Genomic DNA, 25,745 nt, shown 5'->3' on the forward strand with positions numbered 1-25,745 from the left:
AATGAAATAGGAAGATTATCGTCTTTTTAGTGAATTACTGTGTTTAGGCAAGTTAATCAGGGGAGTTCACCCATTATCGACTTTTGTCGATGCATAATCATAGAACATCAATCTTAATTTTGGTTACCCTGAATTTACTCGTAATCCAGCAATCTTCATCCAGTTCGAAATTTTTAAGTGGTGATTATCAGACTTGTCAACATTGAACTGATTCAATAAAAGCTAAGCGATTGGAAAAAAATATACTCGAAAAAGCACGTTAAGTATATAGAATTGATATTATTTTAATATTTTTTGTTAAACCTCGCAGACTAATATGGAAGTATTTATATGGGATGCAATAAGTACTATATTATAATTTTATTTTTTTTTTATTTGAACAAGCTTACATAAACAAAAATACCTTTATGTATGCATTTTGATAAATACGAGATTTGGTTCCTGAAAACGTAATATACACAATGGACTAATAAAAATAAATATACAGTAAACATAAGAATTTAATAACACTAAACACTGCTTTATCAAATAAAAGGTATTTTTAAGGTCAAACTTAAAACAACAATGACTAAGAAAATAAAAAATAATGTAACTCCTTTAAAATAATCACAGTAACTTTTTCTATTATTACATAAACTACTGCACCAATACCTAGACGACAATTTATTTGCACATCTGGTAGATGGTATTAAAATGAACCATCGTCCGTTACAGGCCCACCAATTTATGTAATAAATTGTAGGTACACCAATTACGGGCCTTTTATGTAAAATGATTATAAAACCGTGACATTAATGAACGTTATTTAACAGCAACCAGATCCTTGAGATCCACCAGCCCCTCCAGTTCCCGGAAGTGATGGATTCGTAGGAGAATGTTGCGGACCAATCTTGATTCCATTTGCCTACACATTTTTCAAAATTGGTAAAGTGACCTGACAACTTATATTTCATATAATTCTAACACCTACCTCGTTGTTTATATCAAACACTCCCTCCTGTATTTTCTCATATATCTCTTTCGCGGTGTTGATAAAGGCTTCCTCCACATTTGCCGCAGTTTTGGCAGACGTTTCCATGAATACTAAACCATGTTCTCGGGCGAAAGCTTCACCTTCTTCCTTTTTCACCTCCCTTCTTGATTCCAAATCACTAAAAGTTTTAAACATGGACACAACTGACACTCATCCTGATTAGGTAAAATAAATATCTCTTCTTCCGTAAATATAACTGATATTCACTGTGAATAGATTAAATAAATACCTTTTGTTGCCAATAAGCATAATAACCATATTGGAATTTGAATGTTGTCTGGCGTCATCCAACCAAGTAGTTAAATGATTAAAAGTCTCTCTTCTGGTAATGTCATAAACGAGAAGGGCCCCAGCAGCACCTCTGTAGTAAGATCGCGTAATTGAACGGAAAGCCTCTTGCCCTGCGGTATCCCAGATTTGCAGTTTTATTTGCTTACTGTCGATCGTTACCATTCGCGCTCCAAATTCCACACCAATGGTGAGATCGTGAACGGGTTGAAATCTTTTATCCGTAAACTGAAGAAGCAGGCATGATTTGCCAACACCTGAAAAAGATAAATTAACGATAGCATAACCTGTAACGCATCCACTTCAATTACGACAAAATAGAACACGCGAATAAGCCAAGCGGAATAACAATACGCAATTGGGAATGATAATAAATTGATTTTAGGAACCACTAAATATTGAACTTAAATTTACGTGCACGTGAATTACTTACCCGTATCGCCAATAATGATGTACTTAAATAAATACGCGTAAGACATTTTTTTCCGCAAAGAAGTTTGTAATATTTACAAAGTCCTTTGTTAAAATTAATTCTTATGTCAGCTGTCTCAACGTCCCCTCTTCCAACAACTTAGAATAAATACGAAGGCACATGCGTAATACACCAGAAAAATCGATACGTCGAACCTAGACGTGGAACGTTCTTTGTTTTGTTAGCACAAAAGTTTAGTTCACATGTTTTTATTCTAGTATCTGCTAGCAAATCAGAAAAAAAAACAGTAATTTGGAATAAAAGTACAAAAAAATATTGTAAGTAAACTTTTATTTACAAAACACAGGAACATTATGGATCAGACAACAAAACACCGTATCATTTTTCTAAGATGATACCCGGTTAAGTCCTTAATCTGTTAGAACACTATGTTTCTGAGTTCGTACTTTGGATTTTGGGTTTAAGTTCAGTTCATATGCTATCAATCTTTAAATTTTTAGTAATGAGATTCCATCTTGTGAATTAATTCGGTTCAGAAACCACCCAGCTCTAGTCAAAATGAAACCGGCAACAGACCATAAAAATCGTCCATTTCTTATTTGAGAAAGAAGGTACGTCAAAGTATAGCAGAGAAAATTATTGGAATTGGTCAAATCTTTCAAAGCTAGTTGTGGGCTAGATCTAGATCATGGTAACCGCATTTTTATCTATGAATTGATTTATGTTTTATATTGTTCGTGATGTAATATTTACTATAAATTCCTACATTAAAGGTTAGATTTCATAATTTTTATTTTTACGTCTTTATTTATAGAACGCTTATTTTTGTTGTAGTTTTCATCGGATGTTTCGGCAGTAATTGCAGATTAAGGGTGACCTAATGGAGGAAATACCAAAATTGTTCAATAAATTTGCTAATTTAATGGAACGAGATATCAGGGGCGTTGAGGTAATTTTGTGGATACATTTAAGCTTATTGTTTAAAAATATATTCTCCTCCTAGATCGGATGCTACTCAGTGGCCTTGCTCAGTTTAACTATAGCTGTAAGAAAAGTCAGACCAGTAAGTATTAAATAATTTAGCAATTGTTTATTAATTCGGCTACATCTTTGCAGTTTAGTAAATTTAAAAGTCCAAAAGATATTCCCAATCATTTTATTAAAGAAAGAAGGGAGTTGAGTGGACTTGTGAAAAGAATAGAACCCAATGAAGGTTTGCTTATGGTGGAACATAAACCTCTAATTAATATTCCTATTGTTCCATCCAGGCAACTGCCTTTAAAAATATCTGGAGTCCATGTCACAGGTCTGGGATTTAGTTGGTTGCAAGCGATTGTGGTTGGCCAAAACATAATATTCATTCCTATATTCAAGGACAAGAATTTTGTCAAGTGTGAAGTTTTGCTAGCTGAGAAAACTAAAGATGTAAGTATCCTATACATTTAAAATTAATGACATTCAAATTTTTCTGAACTATCCAGAGGGACATCTGGTCAGTTTTAATATCGGTTTAACATCAACCTACAAAAATATAATTACAATAAATAATTTTAAAAATTAATAATATAACTGAATCTGCAGAAGAACCATATTTTGTTTGATAGACAAGTAACTTAAATTGTAAGGTTAATATAGAAACTAATAGGTCATAATTGATTATTAATCACTATAAAAGACATTATACAAAGAAGTTAAAAAAAAGCAGATTTGAACCAAAAATCTGTAAACACACAATTTCAGAACCTGATAAATTTAATCAGTAAAGGCAAAAAAAAAACATTAAATTGTAAGGTAAGGTAGAAAGTAATAGATCGCAATCGATTATTAATCACTATAAAAGACTATATAAATCTTTTTTTTAAATCATAAAAAATTTAGTGGCAACTTTGAATAAAAATTTATAAACACCCATGTTTAATCATTTCATAATCTAATAAATTTAATCAGCAAATGCAAAAAAGAATCACCCTTCGTAAAAATATATATAGTTCATAAAAACAATAATTGGACTTGATTGAAGGAAGGGATAAAATATATCAACAAAAAGTTAGTTTTGGTTAGTTTCCCGGTGACCTAATCCTAGAAAATAGATTTAAAAAACTCAAAGACCAAGTCAATAATAAGATAGAAACAATAAAAAGTGGGTAAGTGGGTAAGTGCTGGCAAAAAGTCGATAAACAGTGGGGTTTCATTGATAATTTTCTGCAAGATAGAAGCAATGAAACATAGATTAGTAATATTATCAAAAACCAATTGAGAAATACATCATCCATATAGCTAAGAGACATACATATAGAGGCCTATGCTGACCGCACAGGAACTCATGAAGCAACTATAGATTTTTTGTTGAGGTCTATTCAATTTGCGCATGCGCGAGATTTAAAATTTCGTTTTTAACCAATGGCAGCGCTAATGACAAATTTTGACATAAAACCCATAAGACGTTGCGAAATCCTATCAAATTTTCACGCAAAAAAGGAGTTCAGGTCTGGAGAAGCAGCGCAGACGTCGGCGTCAGTATAATTCCGTAATTAATTTGTCGTTTTTGTTCTTCAATCCCTGTAGATACGATTCAATTTCAGCATGTATTTTTTTATGTAAGCTATTTTTTTTTGTAAATCGGAGTAGAGCGTTAGTTTTTATAAACTCATGGGGTTAACCTTCATTGAAATAACTTTGAGATGCTAGATATCGCACATGAATCATCTAAGTGAAAAATTGTTCAAGAAGTTCCTCCTATAGACAGTAATTGTCAAGGGATATTTCTTATACATGTTCTAAAAATTCAACTTGTAGCTTAATTGCTTTCTTATATTTCCTGTAATTTTTGTACACTAAACATATACCCAAACATCCTTCATTGCTATTTAAGTGTACCTAGAAATGTAGGGAATTCTGTTTACTAATTCACCTGTAATTATTTGTGTAAGTCTATTTTACAGTTTGTTAAATGTCAAATATATAAGCATCACTGTTCCCAGGCCACAGACTGTTCTTTGACATAGTAATTACCGTTGCGTTGCCAATTGTGTTCGGATTTCAGAGGTGTTGCGTTCTTATAAAAACTAATCAATTTTAACTCATTGAGTTGGGGGGTGACCCATGCTCAAAAAATTCTGTATTAAAAGATCATAACCACCTGCAGCGCATCAATTTTTACCGTAGTAGGGCCTTTATATTATCTTATAGCTATAGGAGTTCATCAAAAGGAAATTGCTGAACAGCCATTTTGTTTGTGACTTTGAGGACGAAACGGGGTCACCATTGAAAGATCCAATGGTGTTGGAAGGTTTGACAAAGGAAAATGAGCACTCAGCAACTCAGCATTACAGGGAGACATATTTAAATGATGAAAATATTAACTAAGCTAATAAATAATGCAAAGTCCACAGATATTTTTGCAAATGAGTGGAAAACAAGCAAAATAAGCGCGGAAAGGATGGTTACAGTACTGAGAATTTTTTCTAAAATCTTGGAAAAACTTATGACAAAGCGCCTATTACAATACATTGCAAACACAATTGAGCCAGGTTCGAGCGTTGGACAATTTCTGAATTTGAATGGGTCTAGTCTATTTTTCAAATAGATGTTTCCAGATTTTCAGTTACAGTTAACAATACATTTAATTTTTTTCAGTGCAGAGTTTATTTCTGGGTAAAACTGGTTTCATAAACTGCTTACGATTTGTAGTTAATCTTATAGAAATTTTTGTACTCGTTTGCCTTCTCCGTGGATAGTTTTGGTTAGTTTTAAATACATACTCTCAGCTTCAACGACGTTACTAAAGCGTAAGTTGTGATGGACAAATAGTAATCTTTTTATCAGGTTTGGGTATATGGGTATGTTTTTTTTTTATTAAAAAGCTAAACAAAAGCAAAACAAAGACACGGTGTTGTTGAAACAATTGTCGTGTAAAAATATATAATTTCGTCAAAATCTGAACTTTTAGTTCTTATTTATTTTGTAAAAAGAAACCTCAGTTGCAAGGTGCAAATAGATGAATTTCTAGCAGGTCTAAATTCCAAATAAATACAAAACGCGGAAAAAATGAGGTTGAGGTTGAATTTATTCTTCTGATTAAGTTCTGATGCTTTGTCTACTAGGGTAGGTATACAGCCAGCGCAAACCGTGTGACGAAACGCGGGTTGCCTGCTTGCAAGCTTTTAAAATCTTACAAAGTTAAGGTTAAAAAAGGGAAAACCCAAATGTGGGTGGGAAAATGTGTTTTTATATTTATTTATATATTTACCCACCGGGTAAATATCCACGGCACATCACTAATCATAAGATTATAACATTGTAGCATATCCTCAGGTGAAAGGACACGATTCATTTTGTATAGCAAAAAAGAACCAACAGTAAAAAGACGCAACAACAACGTTAATTATGTCGTTCTCAACGCCGTCATATCAGCGCCTACTACACCAAAACAATGAATATTTAATAAAAATCCTTTTTTGTGTTAAACAGTGTAGAATCATATAGTGCCGTACATCGTTGTATTCGCAATATAAAATGCCTCTTAATACATAGTATTAAGTATTAATCTTTAAATTTTATCTTGGACACCGTGTATTTTGTTAAATAAAGACTTGTTTTAAAAAAATCAACTGTGATTGTTTATTTTCTGCTTTTAGAGCAAAGAAAAATTAACTAATATCGGCGAGCATTTGGTGAGGATCGGCTTCGCGAAGATGGAACCGATCCAACCTACATTACTGGAAGATCCGAAAGTGCTCGTTTATTACAAAAGGCTGCGAGCCGCCGAGAGATATGCCCTTCGTAAAAAGCAGGGCCTGAAATACTACGTAAAACCCACCCAGGATGCCGTGTTATTATTGTTTAAACAAATCAAGGGATTAATGAAAATATTCCAGAAGCAAGTCAAAACGGTCGCCCAATTAACGCCGGCATAGCATTCGTGGATGATGGTAGTGGGTGAATGTGTCCTGGTCGTGTTACAATGCGTGGGTGTGTATAACATTTTCTGCTTCTTCTTTTACACGAAACATTATTCGATATCCGAAGATCTGGAATATTATTTCGATTCTTGAAAAAACGGGCGGGAAATTTTTAAAACGTGTGATCGTGAGGTTTTTGAATGGTAGACTTCCCCTTCTTCCACTTTTTCAAGAGGTCTCTGTAAGAACAATTGAACGCTGAATTTGCGGCCATGTTTGATTTTGAAAAACATTTTTACCTTCTACTAACATGTAATAGCGGTGGTCCGAATTATAATCGAAAAAATGCAACAGTTTAATCATATTTTTAAAAAAATCTTTTGTAGTTTTTCAAATGTGGTGGATATTATTCCCACTTAAAAACAAATTTATAGCTTATAGATAATTTCGTAAGCGGTGGCGTTCACTAGGCCGTTTTAATTAATTTAAATCCCTTAAAAAAAAGCATATGCCAATGGTTATCGCAATTTTGTTAATAATCAGTCTGATCAATTCGAAACAAAAATGGTCTCTTAAATTTTTTCGTTAAAACGAACCAGTTTTTTGATTTTTCCTTTCAAATTTGGCAAGTAATACTGCCACTTAAAATCAAAATTCGAGCATAGATAAACTGGTTTTTGTTTAACCGATGGCGTTCGCTAATTAATTGAAATAAAAAAAGTGATGCGCCAATGGTTTAACGCAATTATGTTAATAAATTTAGATACATGGTCAATTCTAATAGTCTCTTCACTTTTTCGCTAAAACTCACACTTTTTGAGAAAAAAAATGTTATTTCAATTAATTGAAACAGTCTCACGAACGCCGCCGATTAAATAAAAACAATTTCGTCTGTGCTATAAATGTGGTTTTATGTCCTAAAACAAATGAAATATTGCCAAAAAAAAATCGTTTTTCATTATTTCTAAAAAAACTTTTCCTGATTTTTTTTCACACTTGGTAAGTAATATTGCCACTTAAAACAAAATTTTACCATAGATACACTTATTTTTGTTTAGTTTTGTTAGTCGCGTTCGCGAGTTCGTTTTAATTAATTGAAATAATGAAATATGTGATATGCCAATGGTTTATCTCAATTTTGTTAATAAATTTAGATACCACGATCAATTCCAAAAAGAAACAACCGCTTCAAGTTAAGGTTTTCAAACGAAGGATCTCGTTTTTAAAAAACACTTTTTATTTTGCAAACAGAACTACGAGGTTTTATTTAACCCGCTACAAGGAGAACTGGACGCAAAGCACAGAGTTGTTATATATATAAAGTTTTTATGCAAGCGTCGCGTCGCAGATACCGGATATACTGAAGCTAGCATTTCATCAGCATTTTCTATCACATAATTCCTCCCTCCGAAGTGGAAAACAACAGGGACGAAGGGTTGTTTTCGGAAGACTGGTCGTTCTTGGTTTTCTTGGAATCTTGCAGCAAATGGCTCTTGTAGATTTTCCATGCTATAACTATTAACAAGATTAAAATAAACATCATTCCTGTTGAAGTGGCGAGACTCCAAGTGACTGGATGAATTTCATAACCAATGTCGGGGATCGATGATTTCGCAGCTTCTCGTAGTTTTTTGATCGTATTGAGATCAATCGATTGTAGTTGGAGTGGCTGGTACTTCACATCGTGATGTTCCATATTTTCAATTTTAATGGGTGGCAGTGAGAATGGGTTTGCTTTAAAAATTTCTTCTTTATTCCAAAGCTCGGTATTTTGGGTACTTATACCACAATTATATGGAACATTGATTAGGCAGGCTTCTTCAATAAAAGCTATTTCTTTGTTTTGACAATTCATTTGTAATTTAAGTTTCTGTTCCGATGGTATTATCAAAACAAATCTACTAGTGATTGGTCGTATTATATGCGTTGAAACATTTACATTGACTACGTGGCAATTTTTGTTTTCGGCATATTTAATGAGGGTTGTCACACAATCACCGATGGGCTGGGTAAGTTGATTTTCGCAAACGTAGGTGTCTTCAATGATTGGGCAGATTGATTCTTGATATTGTTGCATGTCAGTGCCCAATATTAGGTAGGGTGAATTAGGTATAATTAAGGAGTGATTCACAGGTACTGGGAACAGGTGGAATATTTCAAAAATATCTTTAAGAAAAATCGGAATATGGACGGCAAAAACTATTTTATCTTTTGTAAATTTAACTTGTAAGTTTGCTAACTGATAATAATTATTTTGATTTTCAAAAATTAGAATTTGATTATCACCATAGAGAACAGTCAATTTAAAAATTATTTGTTCTAATTCAGCCGCCGATATTACTACAGGATGTAATGTGTTTAATTTCGCAAATGTAATGGCATTTTCTAAATTATCCAAAAAAGTTATAAAACTTTGGCAATTTAGAATAATTTGCATTAGTGTATTTTGAGCTTTAATGAAAGTAGTTATGTCAGTAATAGTTTTATTTGAATTATATTCAAAAATGTCTATATGTTTTTTAATAGCTTCTTGATTTTTCTGTAGAAGTGTTATAGTATCATTATAGTTGTCAATCAGCTGTTGAATCAACGAGGTTTGCTTTTTTAGTTGGATGTCAGATGAATGTTTACTACGCACAAGTTCTGTGATAATTTTATCGTATTTTTGTCCATCCTCTGAATCGAGAGTGCCAAAAAGCCATTTCGATAATTTACCTACAACATTTATTAAACCTCTTTTTGTACGGTTATTAGGTTTTATGTTACCAAGTTTAAATTTTACTTGAGTAATTAAATATCGAACATTATTAAGTAAATTATTTCCATTAATATAGTGTACATTCTGATAATTATGTTTATTTGTATAGTTTAATGATTTTGAGATTACAGCGTAAGCGTATTCTAAATTACGTAATTGATTAAAAAGTTGAGATGTTTCTACAAAATGCAAAAATGTATGTTGATGTTGAATTATTCGAGCATTTCCTAAGCGGAAGGGGAGAAGTGGTGTCTTAATTGGGATAACTTCAATATCATTATTTGCTATCACTAATAACAGCGTAGCTGCAAGAAGGAACAGCGTTGTCCGGTTCATTAACCTGCGAAGAAGAAAAAGCTTTAGGTTTTTGGATCTGAGATTTATGAATTATTTTTTTATTTTTTGTAATAATTTTATTCCCAATATCTTGATCTATAATAACAGGTTTTCTTCGGGGTTTGTCCTTACTACGTTTTGCTGTTTTGTCAGTAACGTAAACCTTTGTATTTTGTTTCATTTCAGGTGGATTTTCTCGTTTTTCGTTTTGTTTTTCATTTAAACGTATTTTTGTTTCTAACGATGTTTCGTAAATTTGTTGATAGATAGTTTTTAGTCTTTCACGTCTATCTGTGATATAATTATTTACAATGATTTCATCCGTTAAATCAAAGGGATCTAAACCGTTTACTTTTCCATTAATAACGTCAAAAGGTTTTTGTTTTGTTACGCTATGCATTGATGAATTATAACCTATAATGGCGTATTTTATTAAATTTTTAGGGGCTTCTTTAGGTTCTTTTAATTTTAGTACCCTATATAATTCAACAAGAGTAGAGTGAAATCTCTCTATTGGACTATTACTATTAGAATTGCCGGGAGTTGTAAAATGAATTGCAATTTTATGCAATTTACAGAAATCTAAAAGCAAAGACGTTTTAAATTCCGTACCATTATCACACGTTATTTGTTGAGGTAGGCCGTGATGACTTATAAAGGTCGCTAAACCGTCTAAGATAGCAATTGCTGTGCAAGCGGGTTCTAACGGATAAGCTTGGGCGTACCGTGAAAATACGTCTATGATTGTAAGAAATTTTACGTTACATATTTGAAAAGTATCCATATGGATGGATTCTAATGGTTCAGAAGGGGTCGGTGTCAACATAAACTTTAATTTTGGTGGATGTCGATCATATTTTGTTTGTTGGCACGTGTCACAATTATTAATATATTCAGTTAAATCAGTTTTCATATTTGGCCAATAATAGAGCCTTTTTAATGCTATTAGGCTTTCATTAATTCCTCGATGACAGGTTTTTTCATGATGATATGCAATTAGGTCTTTTTGTTTTGTCCTGTTAGTGACGTCAGTTAAAAGAGTTTTCGATATTACCAATTTGTAAGCACGGTTTTTAAATGTATTTGGTAACAAAACAGATAGTTCTCGATTTAAATCTATTTCGGTGTTTTGTACATAAAGGCAGTACATTTTTGTTGGATCCAAATAATCTAAAAAGAATTTAATTATTTCATTTTGATAGTTTTGACTTAAATAAACAGAAAATCTAGATTTATTTTGGAATGGGTAACTCCTAATCACGTGATAACGATCGTTTGTTTTTTGGTTAAATATTATTTGATTAGAATAAGTATTTAAACTATTTTCGGTAATTGGTATATTTAATATTGGATCTTCAGCTGCTGAGTGTACTGTCTCACCAGTATTAGGAATATTTGGCGGTTTAAGTTGAATGTCCGAGATGATATTAATTTTTGGAGTGTTTACATTTTCTAGAGGGTTAAACACGTCTTCAATTTGTTCCAATTGTTCAAGGCTTATATTTTGATCTTCTTCATGTATGTATTTATCGATATCTTCATTAATATCTCCAGGATTTCCGAAAAGTGACTCTTTATCTATCATATTTAGTTCAAAATTTTCTTTATGAAAGTCCGGAAAAGATAAAACATTTAGAGGTTGTGGGAAATTTAACGTTATATTTTTCTCAGTGTAATTAAAAACTTCTGTTTGCGCAAAACCGTTTTTTGCAGTAGTAAGTGTTTCTGGAAAATAGAGACCTTCAATGACTTGCTCGGGAATAATAACATCATTGTTTTGTGTTACTGGAATTCTTACGTTAACAATTTCGTGTGCATTCACAGTAATACAATATACTTCGTTTTGTGGTTGTCTAAATAAAATTGGTATATTAGTTGTAATATTCCTTAATTGTTTATTGACAAGATCGATAGAAAAATGAAAACGTTTTAGGTCGTTTAATCCTATTATACCGTCAAAGAATTTATGAAAGTCAAAAAGAATAAAAGATAGGTTGGTATTAGCCTTTAATTCTGGGAAAGCCGGAATATCTGCTTTAAATAGAGTTTCCTTTTCACCAGTTCCTGTTTTAATAATAGTTGGGGAATGATATATTTTTTCATAATAAAATTTTTCTGCAATGGAAGGTCGAAGAATCGAGTGAAAACAACCGGTATCAATTAAAAGTTTAATTGCGGGTTCTTTAATCTGGATGTACGGTAAACTATTATTAATTTCGGTATACATTTCTAATGTCATTTCGTTGAGTCGCATTGGCTCGTTATTGTAAAATTTTGAGAGATTTGATTTTCAATTTCAGGGTGTTCGTCAAAATTTTGAGTGTCATTAAAGTATTCAGATTGATTTGAAAATTCAATTTCAGAGTATTCGTCTTGGTGAATATTTTCATTTTGAAATACCGCAGATGTTTCATCTGTTTGTACCGCGTTACTTTCGTCGATTTGGTATAATTCTTGCGAAATAAAATTTCTAGGGCCAGTAGGTTTGAAATGGTTAATTTGATTATTTTGACGTGGTATAGTATAGTTTGTTCTTGTTGACATAGGTTCGGGTTTATTGTTAGGTACCTGACCTGTCGGTTTAAATACGTTTTTAGGTGGGCCAAAAACTTGCCTATTTGTAGGAAAATTTCTTGGAACTTCGCGTGGTTGAGGCATATTAATTGGACCTCTGGGAAAACTATTAGTCTGGGGAGTAAACTGATTTTGATCATGCCTAATTCTAAAATTTTGATTATGGTGATTATTGTTTTGAAAATAATTTGTAGGGCGAATCGGTTGTACATAATTAAAATTTTGGTTACTAAAATAATTTGGATTTTGTGAAAATTGTTTAACGGGTTCGATAGAAGTATTAGGTAAAACTTTTGATTGAATTGGAGTTCTGAAGATATTTTGTGTATATTGAAAATTTTCCTCTTCAATAATTTGGGTCATAGCTAATTCTATACAGCTTGGATTTTTAAGTCTTATAATACTTTGTAATTGTCCTGGTAATCCTCTAATAAACGTCCTTAAACAAATTTGATCGTATTGACGTAAATGAATTACTTTGCTTGCATTATCCATAGTATCGGCAGGAAATGCATTAATTTTTTGAGCAAGGATACTTCTTAAAACTTGTAATCTTTTCCCAAAATCTAAAGGATGTTCATTTTTAAAGGGGGTGGCCATAAACAAATCCTGTTCTAAACATTCTAAATTTCGTCTATCGCCAAAACAATTTAACAAAGCTACTTTAATATTGTCCCACGTTACTAACTCCATTCTACAGCCTACTAGAATTTGTGCGCGATCAACAAGTTTCATTCTTATAGTTCTTAACAAATATTGTTTTAAAATTTCGTCGTTTCCTTGACCATATGTATCAAAAAGGAAATCTCCAGCTGATAGAAAACTATTTAAAGTGTTGGAATCACCATTATATGGCAGAATACTATCTATAAACATTTTTAACAAAGTGTAATTTACACCTGAATTCGACGATTTGTTAGAATTCATTTTCAAATTGATTTGACTATTCTCTACTTTCTGTTCCACTAAATTTAACGAAGTAAAAAACGCACTTAAATTGTCGACGTCTTGATCTTCGTTCATAAATTTAATTGATTTTGAAATTTCTTAAAATTGAACTTAAAACTAAGAATCCTTAAAATTATTTCCACCGTCCTAACCAGGGAAGATGAAAGGAGAACAATAGGAATTTTGGGCACTAACCTTGATTTCTCTTAGTCGTCAGCCTATTCTTCCTATTGGAATTTTCCTTGCGTAGCACTGCTTGCGGGGGTGATTTCTTGCCTTCCTTGCCCTCAGTCGAACTCAATCACGTTGGGTTTGTCAGACAGTCTATCACAGGTTCGTTTTGGAGTTTAAGGGTTGAAACCCACGTTTCGCAATCAAATCGTCCCGATGACGTGGCTTTGACCGAAAACTACCCCAAATCCTTCACGACTGCGCCAGTTAAGGTTTTCAAACGAAGGATCTCGTTTTTAAAAAACACTTTTTATTTTGCAAACAGAACTACGAGGTTTTATTTAACCCGCTACAAGGAGAACTGGACGCAAAGCACAGAGTTGTTATATATAAAAAGTTTTTATGCAAGCGTCGCGTCGCAGATACCGGATATACTGAAGCTAGCATTTCATCAGCATTTTCTATCACATAATTTTCAGTTTTTTGTTTTTTTATTGTTTAAATTAATTATAACGTTGTAACGGAACGCCACTTCTTAAAAAAATAAGCGCATCTATTCTATGAATTTATTTTTTAAGTGGCAACAATACCTACTAAACTCGAAACAAGTTATGCAAAGAAGTTTTTTTGTTTTAATAAAAACAAAACCTATTTTTTCCACAATATTTTAACACGGAAGTTTCTTAATATATGTTTTTATGAACTTTTTTACTTATTTTTATCTACTAAATCCAAGTTTTAGTTTGCCTTATAATTTGGACCATCCTGTATTTTGATAATCGATAAGATTTTGCTTAGTTTTATTTTTGATTAGCTTGGGTTTTATTTCCTTTTTTTTTTGACTGACAGAAATTCAAGCGTTAATTTTACTTTTCATTTGGTTTATTTCACTGGAACACTTTTTTTTTATAGAGACCCAATGGTTGCAGATTCATTGTAGTATTTATCTTAGGAAACTGATATTTTTATAAAATTAATGCCTTATTTTGCTTCCGATTTTACCTATTGCCATTTGGATTAGCAAAAAATAAATTATATACTTGGAACTAGAAAACATCGTTTTCAAATTATTTGTTTCAAGATTTTTGAATTTGAATAATTGATAGTCTAAGCTTTAGTTATTAGGAAATGATCCATTTAAATTGTTAATTGTTGGAAGTTTGTTATCACTTTATCACATAATAAATATTTTAGTTTTGGTTAACCTTTTTTCCTTGCTGTATCATTGTTCTCCGATGGTGACGCCGCAGTTTTATTCGCAAATATGAAGTGTACATGTTACTTTTGATCAACTATCTCAGTATTCCGTGCTTGGAACCTTTGACCAGCTCATCAAGTTCCGCGGACAACATACCTTTTTGACAGCCTTTTATGGTTTTGACTTAGGAACGAGTTTAAGACGCGTCTATTGTAAAGCGGAAATGACCATGCTTTTCAGCACGTGTACCACGAGCCAGGGCCGTATTTAACATGTTAGCCGACAAGAGCTGTGCCGTCTTTTACCATATCGCTGCAGTTTAAGAAGAAACGACACCTCGCCGAAATTTAGTTCTGGGGCAATAGAATTAATTAAAAGTAAAGTAGAAAAAATATCTGCTTCTGCAAAGTTAAATACCGAATTATGTCTTAAAAACGGTATGTTGTCGGGCGCACTATACTACCTGCGTAAGCGACAATAACACTTGGTGGCTTTCATAATTTTCTGTGGTGTATGGTGGATGAAATAAGCATTAATAGGAGGAATTATGGAAGTATACTTTATAGGGTGTTCCATATGACTTTTTCAGGATGATTAATAATAATATTGAAAATAATTTTAAATTGTTTCTTTTAGTCTCATCAAACTTTTGTAATCTACACGTTCCTCTAAAACAAATAATAAACTGGATATGTATATTAATTTGACAGACTATTTGGACACCCTGTATATATTATACATTAAAATTTAACTTCAATTCGATTTGAAATTAATTTTCATTTGGAAGTGTCCAAATTAGTAGATTATGTTTTATTACACATTGGTAAATAAGATAAATAAATTTGGATACAATTTTAAACGATTTTATTATCGGATCATATCAAATAACAATAGGCTTTATTCCAAGGAATAGAAATGCCATAATGGAAAATCAATAACATCGCAAAAAAGAAAATGTGTTACAATGGTTACAACAAAAATATATATTCAACGTAAAATACTAAAAACAGAAAATATTAATTTCACACAATCTCAATATGCAAAAAGATAAAACAAAAATAAGTTTTATAACAATATTAAATAGTAGTAACAGTTACAGAAGAAACAAACAGTAAAATATTCATTCTATGTAAAGTAAATATGCAAAAAAATAAAACAAAAAGGAAAACGGTTAAGTATTTGACTTCATGCTAACATTTTAAAGGTGTTTGAATTTTTTGTTTTTTATAATGCCCAAAGCAGAATTGTTTTTCTTCTGTCTTTAACAAATTTGAAAATAAGAAGCATTATATATTTGTCTACTATGGAAATATGAACATTGTGATTATTACAAAGTATAAATGAATGTATTTGTTGTTTACAATGTTCTTTAATTTTACTATCCAAAAGAAATCAAGAAGATTAAAAAGAATTTCATTAAAATAACGGTATAGTTTAATTAAATTCTCGCTAGCATAATTTATGCTTATATTATTACTAAATTCGTTAATTTTTACAAAAAGATGTTGATTTTCAATATGACGTGAGTATGACATACAGAATCTTTAGGTAAATTATGTTTATCTCAATAAGTATTTCCACTATTTGGAGGAATACCATTATGAAATTTGAAAGAAAATAAATGCCAAGCATAACCCAGAGGTTCGTATTTATAGAAACAAACTTTTCAACCATCTAAAAGCAATTAAAGAAACTAGCACGCAAAAACCTTTAGGTTTTTAAACCTTGCCTTACACACACCAAAGAGGTTTGTAATACCTAGGTAAAATAATCTGTAAGATAGCAAAATAAAATATGCCTAAAATAGTCACGCTGAAAAATAGCAAAAAAAGGTGTTAATAGAACTGAAATGGACAGTATATTAAAATGTCCTTTTCGGTATTAGTTCTATTATCCTTTATCAAAGAATGCCTCCACACGTATACTTTTGTTTTCAGTTTGTTTGTTTATTTTGGTACAGCGTGGCTCACTCTTGAGGAGGCCGTACGAATCTTCTTCAATAAGGCGTTCTGATCGACTGCTAATTTGCCTATGGACGCATAGATGGCGGTAAGGGTGTTCATTTGATACAAATAGCTATTAGATAATATAGTGGCCTCCCTACGCTAAAAATTGATGCACCGCAGGCGCAATTGATATTTTCGCCTTTAAATTGCACCCACTTTGCGTCATTTTCTTTCTACATAGCGACATCCACACACGTTGCAATGGCAAAAATATCGCTTTGCAGATGAAAAGCTCGTTTGTCATCAAGTTGAGTGACATCCATCTACAGAAAAATTTTTGTGATTGGATTTGAAACTGGTGAACTTTTCCTCTACCGTTGAACACTCGGATGAATCCATAAAGGCATTGAATCGCGAATTAAAACAAACGAATCATTTTTTTTAAACAATATCGTTACAAAAAAATCAACTCATGAATCTCATATGAAAACAATGCAACTGTACTAATTTCACTTCCAAACTATAGTACATTTTCTTCTTCTTCCAAACTATGCAACATTGGACAGATCCGTTACGGACACTCGCTCACAGATCGAAACACATGTACATATGCTATGACTTAATATCACTTACAGTTAAGTTCTGGTATAAATTTGAACTTGGATTGATTCCGATAAAAATGGCTACATCTTGCTACCGTCTGTGGTCCCGGAGACTGTGGTTAGCAACAAGAACGGAAAAATAGGAGAATTACTTTGAAATCGATTTCTGTCAATTAGTTGCCGCCAATTGAACATTTAGAACCCCGTGGGGCAGACTACTTCTACTAATAAAACATCGGATCACTTTCGGGCTGCTTTTTTTGTATCGGTGTCCGCACACCACTTAATACTTAATTTGTAACGACGTCATGCCTGTGGCCAAAAATTTTGTTTATTACAAATTACAGATTGCTAATTGACAATGAATTTTTCATTACACTGTGTTGGACCAAAATATCATGTTGCCTTAGGGCAACGTTTCGTTCCATTTTTAAAATACCAATTTGTTAAAAAATATATTTTACATGACGTTAAATATAAAAAATGAATAACTTTGCTAAAGCTTTGTTATCGTCGCTGCTTCGAAAATCTTCACAACAACAAACAAAAATGACTTTACCAAAACCGAAAAAGAACAGAAGAGTTCACCGTTCTTTTATGTGACATTAACGTGTGGAAAATGACATAAAGGTCTTCTTCTTTCTTTTTGGCACGTTTTACAAACAATTGGGCACGACTGCCATTCGCTCATTATCGACGACCGGTTTTTCGATTTTTTTCCAGCGAAATTGATTGGGATATTTTGTGGGTTTTATTATTATTATTTTGGTTTACCTTCAAATATATGGTCGGTACATAAATTTATATTAATATAATAATAATAAATAAAGCAGCCTTCTCAAAACTCAAAATAGTTACACACACATTATATATATATATATATATATATATATATATATATATATATATATATATATATATATATATATATATATATATATATATATATATATATATATATATATATTTATATATATTCCATCAATCTCGGAAATGTGTAACTTTTTTGAGTTTAGAGAATGCTGCTTTATTTATTATTATTAATATAAATTTATGTACCGAACCATATATTTGAAGGTAAACCATAATTTTACGTCTGACTTGTTTATTGCATCCATTGTATACTGTGCATTGTTGTTTAAAACAGAGGCGAACGTATCTAGAAATGTCTTTGTCCCATTTCGTGTTAAATCGTTTAAATCGAGAGCTCGAGAACAATGCGATTCAACTCACGTCCTCGTGACGTCAAATCTAGAGATGCCAGGGCATTGTTGGGTCCTTAGAAAACCATTCATATCGTCCATCGGTATATAATGGAGCCCGCATTTAAGTCCGCGGAGGTCAATATAATAACTCGAAATTCGATTTTAGAAATTGTTTGAAAGATGACTCAAGTCGTGCCACTGTATTTGGTTACCGAGTACTCTTAAAAAATGATCCAATAAAAATTCCAAAATTACGTTACCAATTCTAGAGATCCCGATGTTATGTCTTGGCAAGCGACGCGAATGAAATTTGAAAACGCTCCAAATGAGGTTCAATATCGTGGCAAAACTTTTCGATGTTCGTTTGGCTCGAACAATTCAACTGCATTTGCGCGCGGAATGCAGATTCGATGAGTTTGAATGGTGCAATCAGCTCGGCAAATAATTGAGTTGTCAGCTTGGCATCTGGCACAGATTTCCTCACGATGTTTTAATGTGTAGAATATGAAAACGAAATCTACATATAAATAAATTTGACACCGTAATGGTCGAGTGTCCTTACCTGTCCTGCCCAAAGCAGCAAATATATATTAAATAACAATTTGTTCTCTGGTGCTTGTGTAGTGAGAATTGAATATGGCAGTTTAATCGTCCCAAAAAGTTTAGATATCGGTTTCAATTATGTGGTTGCCTAAGTGTTTTGTGAAGTGTTTAAAGTTTTGAAATTTTGAAGGTCGGATGGGCCCGGTTGGTATGTTTGTTTTTTTCACGCTGAGTACAAATGTGGTCATACTTCTTGTTTACGTGTTGGTCTGTGACCAAAAGGAAATCCTCGTCGGATGCCGGAAAATGGGCGAATGACCACAGCCGTTTAGCCCAACTGAGAACTAATTGTATTTTCTCTCTCTTGTTCTCTGGTTGGTTGGTGACGCTGTTTCTGTCTCGCTCTGTGTGTGTTGTTTCAAGAAGTTGTTGTAGAAATTAAGACTGTAATTTGTTAATTTGTAATTTTGCAGCGATACCCGTCTTTACAGTAAAAAGTGATATTAACTGATTGAGAAGAAGAGAAGCCCGAATACGCAAACAAATGGATAGAAACGCCACAAAGGGTAAACGCTGAGACCGATGCACCATTTATAACGATCAAGCTTTATAAATTATCTACCGCTTGCACAAACACAAGTTCCAAATGAAAACAAATTACCCGGCGAGGTAGGCAAAACTTCCAAACCGTGCATGAAGTTACTTTCGAGAGAACCCTCGCCCCCGGAATTCCTCATCTAGTGGAAAATCCGCTCGGATGCATCTCGCGTGCTCAGTTTGCGTTGGGATTAATATATTGAATCGGGTATAATACCCGAGAATTAGTATCGGGGGCGAAATTAACCATCATCCCGTTTAGTCGTGTAACTCTCGAACTACGTAGTCTGTTACGACAGCTGACTATTAATTGAAGAGATAGTTGCGAATGTTATGGCTTCCAGTGGATTTAATAAACGACATACGTTATGGCTAGGGAGACCCGGCAACGTGTTACGTAGATTATGTTACCTGCTAAACTGTCATGAATTTAAGGTTTTATTGTCATTTTGTGTGGCCAAGGTGTTTTGACATATAATAGTGTATTATGAAACAAGTGTGGTAAACGGCATTTGAATCACGAGTTTATTATTATTTTTATTAGCAAATAATAATGAGAAAACAAGACTCCCAAGGTCTCTGAGAAAACTCAGGTGAGTCCAGGTCTATACTTTTTGCCTCACGTGTTGATGATGTATTTTAATCCTCTCCTCTCCTTCTCCTCTTTCTCCTCCTTGCTGTAAACCCAAAATGGAATATGTATTACCGTCTACGTCCCGGTAACAAGAGGATTAAATGGAAAACAAGGTGTATAAATAGAAATAAAAATTAGAACTAAACACCCACTAATGCTACTCGTTAATAGTATATTATGCAATTAGTGTGGTAAAGGCCATTTGAGTCACGAGTTTATCTGCCACGAGCGGAGCGACTGTTTAATAAACGAGTGACTTAAAAAGTTTACGAAACGTGTTGCATACTATACTTTTTCTACGACCGTTAGTGTTTCGGTACATTTTTGCAAAACAACACGAATACATTCACTGACATGTCCGTCAGAATTGACAAACGTCAAAATTCAAAGCGTGGGCAATATCTCCGAAATATCCGAATTGGACCTTGTATTAGTGATTTTACTATTTGAGTGAATTGTTTTTTAATCACTAAATAGACAGCATTTAAGATGGAAAAAACACTATCCTTACCGCAGCTGACGCAAATTTGGAACTCAATAATGGAATATTTATTTATATTTATTCGCAACGTTTAAACATGCCAATGGGAAAAAGTAAAAAAAACCTTATAAAAGAAACAACTCAGTCAATTTAGCCCAGAAGTAATAACCCGAATCGCTCCGACGAACACCGGATAACCAAGCTTCGGATGTTGTGTTCTTTGGTCCATACATGTTCCGCGGTCCCTTACCTTTGGATTTCATCCCTCATGGTGTGTTTCCTATATTCTTCGATTCTTAACGTTTAAAGGTCTTTTTGTTGTGTTGTTTCTTGAGTCGATGTTTCTGGCTTTATTCTTGTAAGTATGACCTTAATGTCGTCCAGGAGTTGAATATAGTATACAGTGTACATACTTTGTATTGTTTTGCTTTTCGACTGATCTTTTATGAGATTCCCTTCACGTATGGGATCGTCAAGAGAGAGAGAGTATCTATCTGATATCGTTGTGCTGTTACTTGCCGTTTACAATTTGATAATGTCTTGTCCGTGCATTTTTGATTGAATATAGCTATAATAAAGAAAATCCTTTTAAATACTGTGTAATTCTACATCGATTGATGCTTCGTGACTACATATTGTGACTGCTCTTTTGCAGAGTGTTTGGACGATTCCTAGTTTGGTTGCTTCAGAATAGTTAGACTCGAAATTTAAATACTGTCCGGTGTGTGTAGGTTTGCTACATACTACTTACTAGGACATCGGTAGCCCATCATCTTGTGCGTAAAACTTATTTTTATCTTGAACGTAGGAGCACCTAAGGAACTCGAATACTTCCTGCAGCGGTAGCGACGTTATGCCTGGAAGTGTTGTATTATTCCTCAATCGAAAATCTCTAACGGTTACTCCAAGAGCACGTTGATGTATAAAACTTCCACGTCAAAGCTAACAAACTTGTCTGAAAGACATAATGACACGGTTTTTTAAGTATCTACCAAATACCCGGAGTTCATTACAAATGAAGGAGATTTTTCCACAATTTTCTAGACGAAATCTACTCCTAGTATCGGTATATTATGTCTATGGATTTTTGAGAGTTCATAGATATGGTGGTTTAGTATGATGCGGAGTTAAAGAACGCCTGTATTTATAGATTGTTCCTTTCATCGTATTAGAAGGGTCACTAGAAAGTAGTGTATTTTTCTTTTGTTAAAGTCTCGATTTTGTGGTCGTATACATGTTCCTCCATGATTACGGTGGGGTTACCCTTGTTCGTTGGAGGAATCTTGATGTTCACGTCTTTAAGTAATTATTTAATAGTTACTTGTTCCTCTTTGGTCGTATTCTCCGCCCTTTTCTTCTCTTCTCCCAAACAGTTCTAACTTTCCATTGCAGTTCATCTATTTCCGGTCCTTCCAGTTGCAACGTCTCTATGGCGCTTATAGTATCTAACATTGGCGTCTTTTGAGGGGCAAGGGCCTTTGCTTAATATTTGTTGTTCAGCATTGATATATCATCTGTTTGTAGTTGTTTCAGGCCATTGTTTTTCAAATTCGAGCAGCTTCCTCTCATTATTCCTCTGAAGTCCTTCTCACAAGCTGCACAAGCTCTCTTGATCTTCTCGCATATATCGCATTCTTCCTCACAAGTCAGTTCTTTTATTTCCTCAAACCTCTGTTGGATGTCATTTAAAAGAACAAATTTCTTCCATTTGTGGTGACTAATTTGGAATCGCATCAGTACTCGACTAGGGTTTCCCTGTACGCGTCGTACTGTAGTTTCTAGGATTGGTGAAGTGAGGTCGAATCCTATGAGAATTGTGGTTGTGTTCATCACCATACATAAAAAGGTGATGTGGGCTTCCTTATTGATTAACATCATTTTCATCCTCTCGATGGGAGGCAATGATTCAGTAGAAATATTAAGAGATTGTCAAACTTCCATTATCTTTATTTATTTATTTATTTTACACGTTTATTAATGTATTAATAGAGCGCACAAATGTTGGCACTAATACCAATATACCTAAGGACAGTTTCATCGAGAAAAAATCGCAATAGGTCTAAATATTTTAAGAATTTAAAAATATAAAAAATTTTATATAGAAAAAATACAAAATTTTAAGTGACAAAGATCAGCAAACAGCGTCAAATTGTGCCATGGAATACAAACTTTTTTAATTTTTTTTTTGTCTATTAATTGTCTTATTCATATAATTTTCGTATTCAGATTATAAAAAACATTGGTCGACAGTAAAGATTTTAATTACTTTTTGAATTTCTTTTACTCTACATCTCTAGTTTCAGCAGGAAGCATATTATATTATGTTTGTCAGGAATGAAAAGGTGATTTTTTATAGCAATTAAATTAATATTAATTTAATATATTAATTTAATTTAATATTAACTGCAATTTAATAATTATTATTTATTATTTGTCGAGTAATTATGAAAATCAGATCTTGTTCGAATTATTATGGACAAAGATTCGGTCCGAGTTTACTGTTCTTCCCCAGCTTATGATATTCTAAGAGATTACTTAGTATACTGATGAGTACTATACATTTCAAAGAGAAGAGTTATTTAGGGAAAATTTCAATGCTAAAAAAGCAAAATGAGAACTATTAAGTTTTTTTGATACAGAGTCTATTTGATTGGACCAACTTAATTGCGAGTCAAGTTCTGTACCTAGAAATTTTGTATGCGAATTTTTAGTTAACCCGTCTAAAGGAGTTATATATTTGTGAATTTGTGACTTGTAAATTGAACTACTACAGTTTTATCCGGGTTTAAAATAAGGTGGTTTTTCATACAGTAGGCCTGAAATTTTTGTTAAGCCTTTTCAATTTTTCTATTGATTTCGTCACAAGTCTCCCGGGATTAAGATGGTCGTATCGTCACAATACTCATACAGTTTTACGCCATCTAGATATTCTGGGAGATCAGCTATATAGGCTTTTAATAATAAAGAGCCCAATACTCCCCCTGTGGAGTTCCAAGCTTAACACTAAACGGATCAGAAGAAAAATTATCAACTTTTACCACTTGTGCCGTCTCTGTTATATATATAACTCTATATATTGGTTTATTGTTCCCCTAACTCCAAGAAGGTCTAGTTTTTTTAGAAAGGAGGAGTTTAACGTATCGAACTCTTGGGAGAGGTCGAAGCAAATTCCAGCAACCATCTCCTTTTTATCAACTGTATCATGAAGATATTGCACGAGTTCTGTTGTTGCTGTTTCAGTTGAAAGAACAACCTTACTCTTGACTGCGCTCGACTCCTGAACGCTGTAGTCTAGTATATAAGCCTCGTAGTCGTAGAATTAGAATTAGTCTGCACTTGATAACATCTGCCCGAACCGTTGTGTAAACGAAAAAAAAACAATAAAGACAGTGGATCAAATGGGTCAACAATACAAAATTCCGAAGATACAGAGAACAAGACAAAAATAGCTACATAAGAATGGAAGAGATATAGGCATAATTCAACGATGGAAATAAGTTAGTGGAACAGTTGTAGTGTGCAATCTGTTGGAATATTCTCATTTGAGGTAGACTTAGGAAAGGAAGTAGTACTGTTTTAAAAAATGTCATCTGGTCGTCTGCACGATTTAATTTCATAGGCTGTAAATGACTTTGAGTCAATTGTCCATACTATTAGAAGGTGCTTTAGTCCTAATCGGGTTGTGAGCAGAGGAAAAAAAGTATCCTATTTTGCGGAAAAAATGCTTTCTTCTCCGTTAGGCAAATCCGGACTATTTTCTAATAATAGGCGAATGTAATTATTAACCTTCATATAGTAGTATAGTAGCTACTTATACGAGATGTGTTCAAAAAGTATATTCACAGCTTCAGATATTTTACAAGTTTACATTTTTTTGTGAAACAGAAGCATCAGACGGGTGCTGTAAAAAAAATGGAACAAAAAAATTTTCATAAAATTTTGTGTAAAAAATGGAATACACTGCTGCAAAACACTTTAAATGTTGACAACGGTATAGGGTAAATCTACTTTGAGCAAAAAAAATGTTTATAAGTGGTACAGGCTGTTCCAACTGATGAAAGCGTTGAAGAAGTGAACCAAATTGTGTTAAAAAATCGTCGAATCACTATTAGAGAAGTGGCTGAAGACGGCGGCATTTCAATTGGCTCGTGCCATGTAGTTTTTTCCGAAGAACTGCTTAATTTTAAGCAACTTCAATGATGATCCTGATATGCTCAAAAAGGTCATAACGAATCATAGGTATATGGTTATGAGGTCGAAACCAAAGCCCAGAATTGCCAAGACCGAAAAATGCACGTCAAGTTCGATCAAATGTCAAGATTTTGCTTACTGTTTTCTTTGATTATCGTGGCGTAGTAAATTAAAAGTTTTTACCACAAGGTCGTACTGTCAATAAAGAGTATTACCTTGAAGCGCCGTTTGCGAGAAGCAATACGAAGGAAACATCCGGGATTGTGGGAACCTGCTCATTCATCGTTGCTTGTGTTTATTTTTTCAGCCGAAAACTAAACCACAACAATGCCTTAGCCACCATATTCACCGGATATGATCCCCTGTTGCTTTTTCCTGTTCCCAAAACTCAAGAAACCCATGCAACGATTCAGGGGATAAAGAAAAAATCGCTAGAACTGAAGGCCATACTAGAAAGTACTTACTGGAAGTGTTTCGAGGATTGGAATAAATGTTGTGTGTGTGTGTGTGGGGGGGGGGGTTACTTTGAAGGAAACAACATTAATTTGGACAAATAAATAAATACTTTTTGATAAAACTTAAAAGTCGCCTTATTTTTTGAACACACCTCGTATACTCTGTATAACCAATTAGATTGTCAATATCAAATCACAGGATATTTAAAAGTATTGTTTACATTGACATATCAGATCTAAGCCTTAAGTGCGTAGAGTTCTAGTCGCCACATGAACCAAAACTTGCTTAAAGCACCGAAATATCCTGGTTAAAATGCTTTTTTCTACTCCCGTCTGTAAATACCGATCGCGTAAACTGGTTTCAAGATTTTTTTGCATACATACGCGGTTTTTAAATTTTCAAAAACTCGTTTATTAAACACTCGTTCCGCTGCGCTCAGCTCGTGTCAAA

General features: G+C 33.2%; 2 protein-coding genes across 4 annotated transcripts; one reads left to right on the top strand and one right to left on the bottom strand.

Moving 5' to 3' along the window:
• Window positions 1-385: 385 nt before the first annotated feature.
• On the bottom strand, window positions 386-1,910 carry LOC132696593 (ras-related protein Rab-2). Its single transcript, XM_060661517.1, has 4 exons — window positions 1,755-1,910; window positions 1,263-1,578; window positions 971-1,151; window positions 386-904 (listed from the first exon to the last, which is right to left on the bottom strand). Exons 1-4 carry the CDS (start codon window positions 1,798-1,800, stop codon window positions 806-808), a joined length of 642 nt encoding a protein of 213 aa, XP_060517500.1. The 5' UTR covers window positions 1,801-1,910; the 3' UTR covers window positions 386-805.
• A 31-nt stretch (window positions 1,911-1,941) lies between these two features.
• On the top strand, window positions 1,942-14,641 carry LOC132696580 (uncharacterized). 3 transcript variants are annotated; one of them, XM_060661484.1, is made up of 7 exons: window positions 1,942-2,071; window positions 2,255-2,445; window positions 2,589-2,703; window positions 2,758-2,817; window positions 2,871-3,179; window positions 6,392-7,847; window positions 13,922-14,641. In XM_060661484.1, the coding sequence occupies exons 3-6, from the start codon at window positions 2,635-2,637 to the stop codon at window positions 6,668-6,670; spliced, it is 717 nt and encodes a 238-aa protein (XP_060517467.1). In that variant the 5' UTR covers window positions 1,942-2,071; window positions 2,255-2,445; window positions 2,589-2,634; the 3' UTR covers window positions 6,671-7,847; window positions 13,922-14,641. The 3 variants fall into 3 exon arrangements, with proteins under 3 accessions (XP_060517467.1, XP_060517486.1, XP_060517477.1); XM_060661503.1 differs by having other exon boundaries at window positions 2,255-2,365; XM_060661494.1 differs by lacking the exon at window positions 1,942-2,071 and having other exon boundaries at window positions 2,388-2,527.
• Window positions 14,642-25,745: the final 11,104 nt, after the last annotated feature.

The sequence above is a fragment of the Cylas formicarius genome, unplaced genomic scaffold (assembly GCF_029955315.1).
Source record: "Cylas formicarius isolate icCylForm1 unplaced genomic scaffold, icCylForm1.1 PGA_scaffold_10__41_contigs__length_53128322, whole genome shotgun sequence".
NCBI classification, from domain to species: domain Eukaryota; kingdom Metazoa; phylum Arthropoda; class Insecta; order Coleoptera; family Brentidae; genus Cylas; species Cylas formicarius.

Coding starts and splice junctions, on each gene's coding strand:
- LOC132696580 (XM_060661484.1), top strand. CDS start 2,635: ATGGAGGAAATACCAAAATTGTTCAATAAATTTGCTAATTTAATGGAA. Junction 2,818..2,870: donor CTGTAAGAAAAGTCAGACCA/GTAAGTATTAAA, acceptor ACATCTTTGCAG/TTTAGTAAATTTAAAAGTCC. Junction 3,180..6,391: donor TAGCTGAGAAAACTAAAGAT/GTAAGTATCCTA, acceptor TTCTGCTTTTAG/AGCAAAGAAAAATTAACTAA.
- LOC132696593 (XM_060661517.1), bottom strand. CDS start 1,800: ATGTCTTACGCGTATTTATTTAAGTACATCATTATTGGCGATACGG. Junction 1,152..1,262: donor ATGCTTATTGGCAACAAAAG/GTATTTATTTAA, acceptor TAAAACTTTTAG/TGATTTGGAATCAAGAAGGG. Junction 905..970: donor TGTTTGATATAAACAACGAG/GTAGGTGTTAGA, acceptor AAAAATGTGTAG/GCAAATGGAATCAAGATTGG.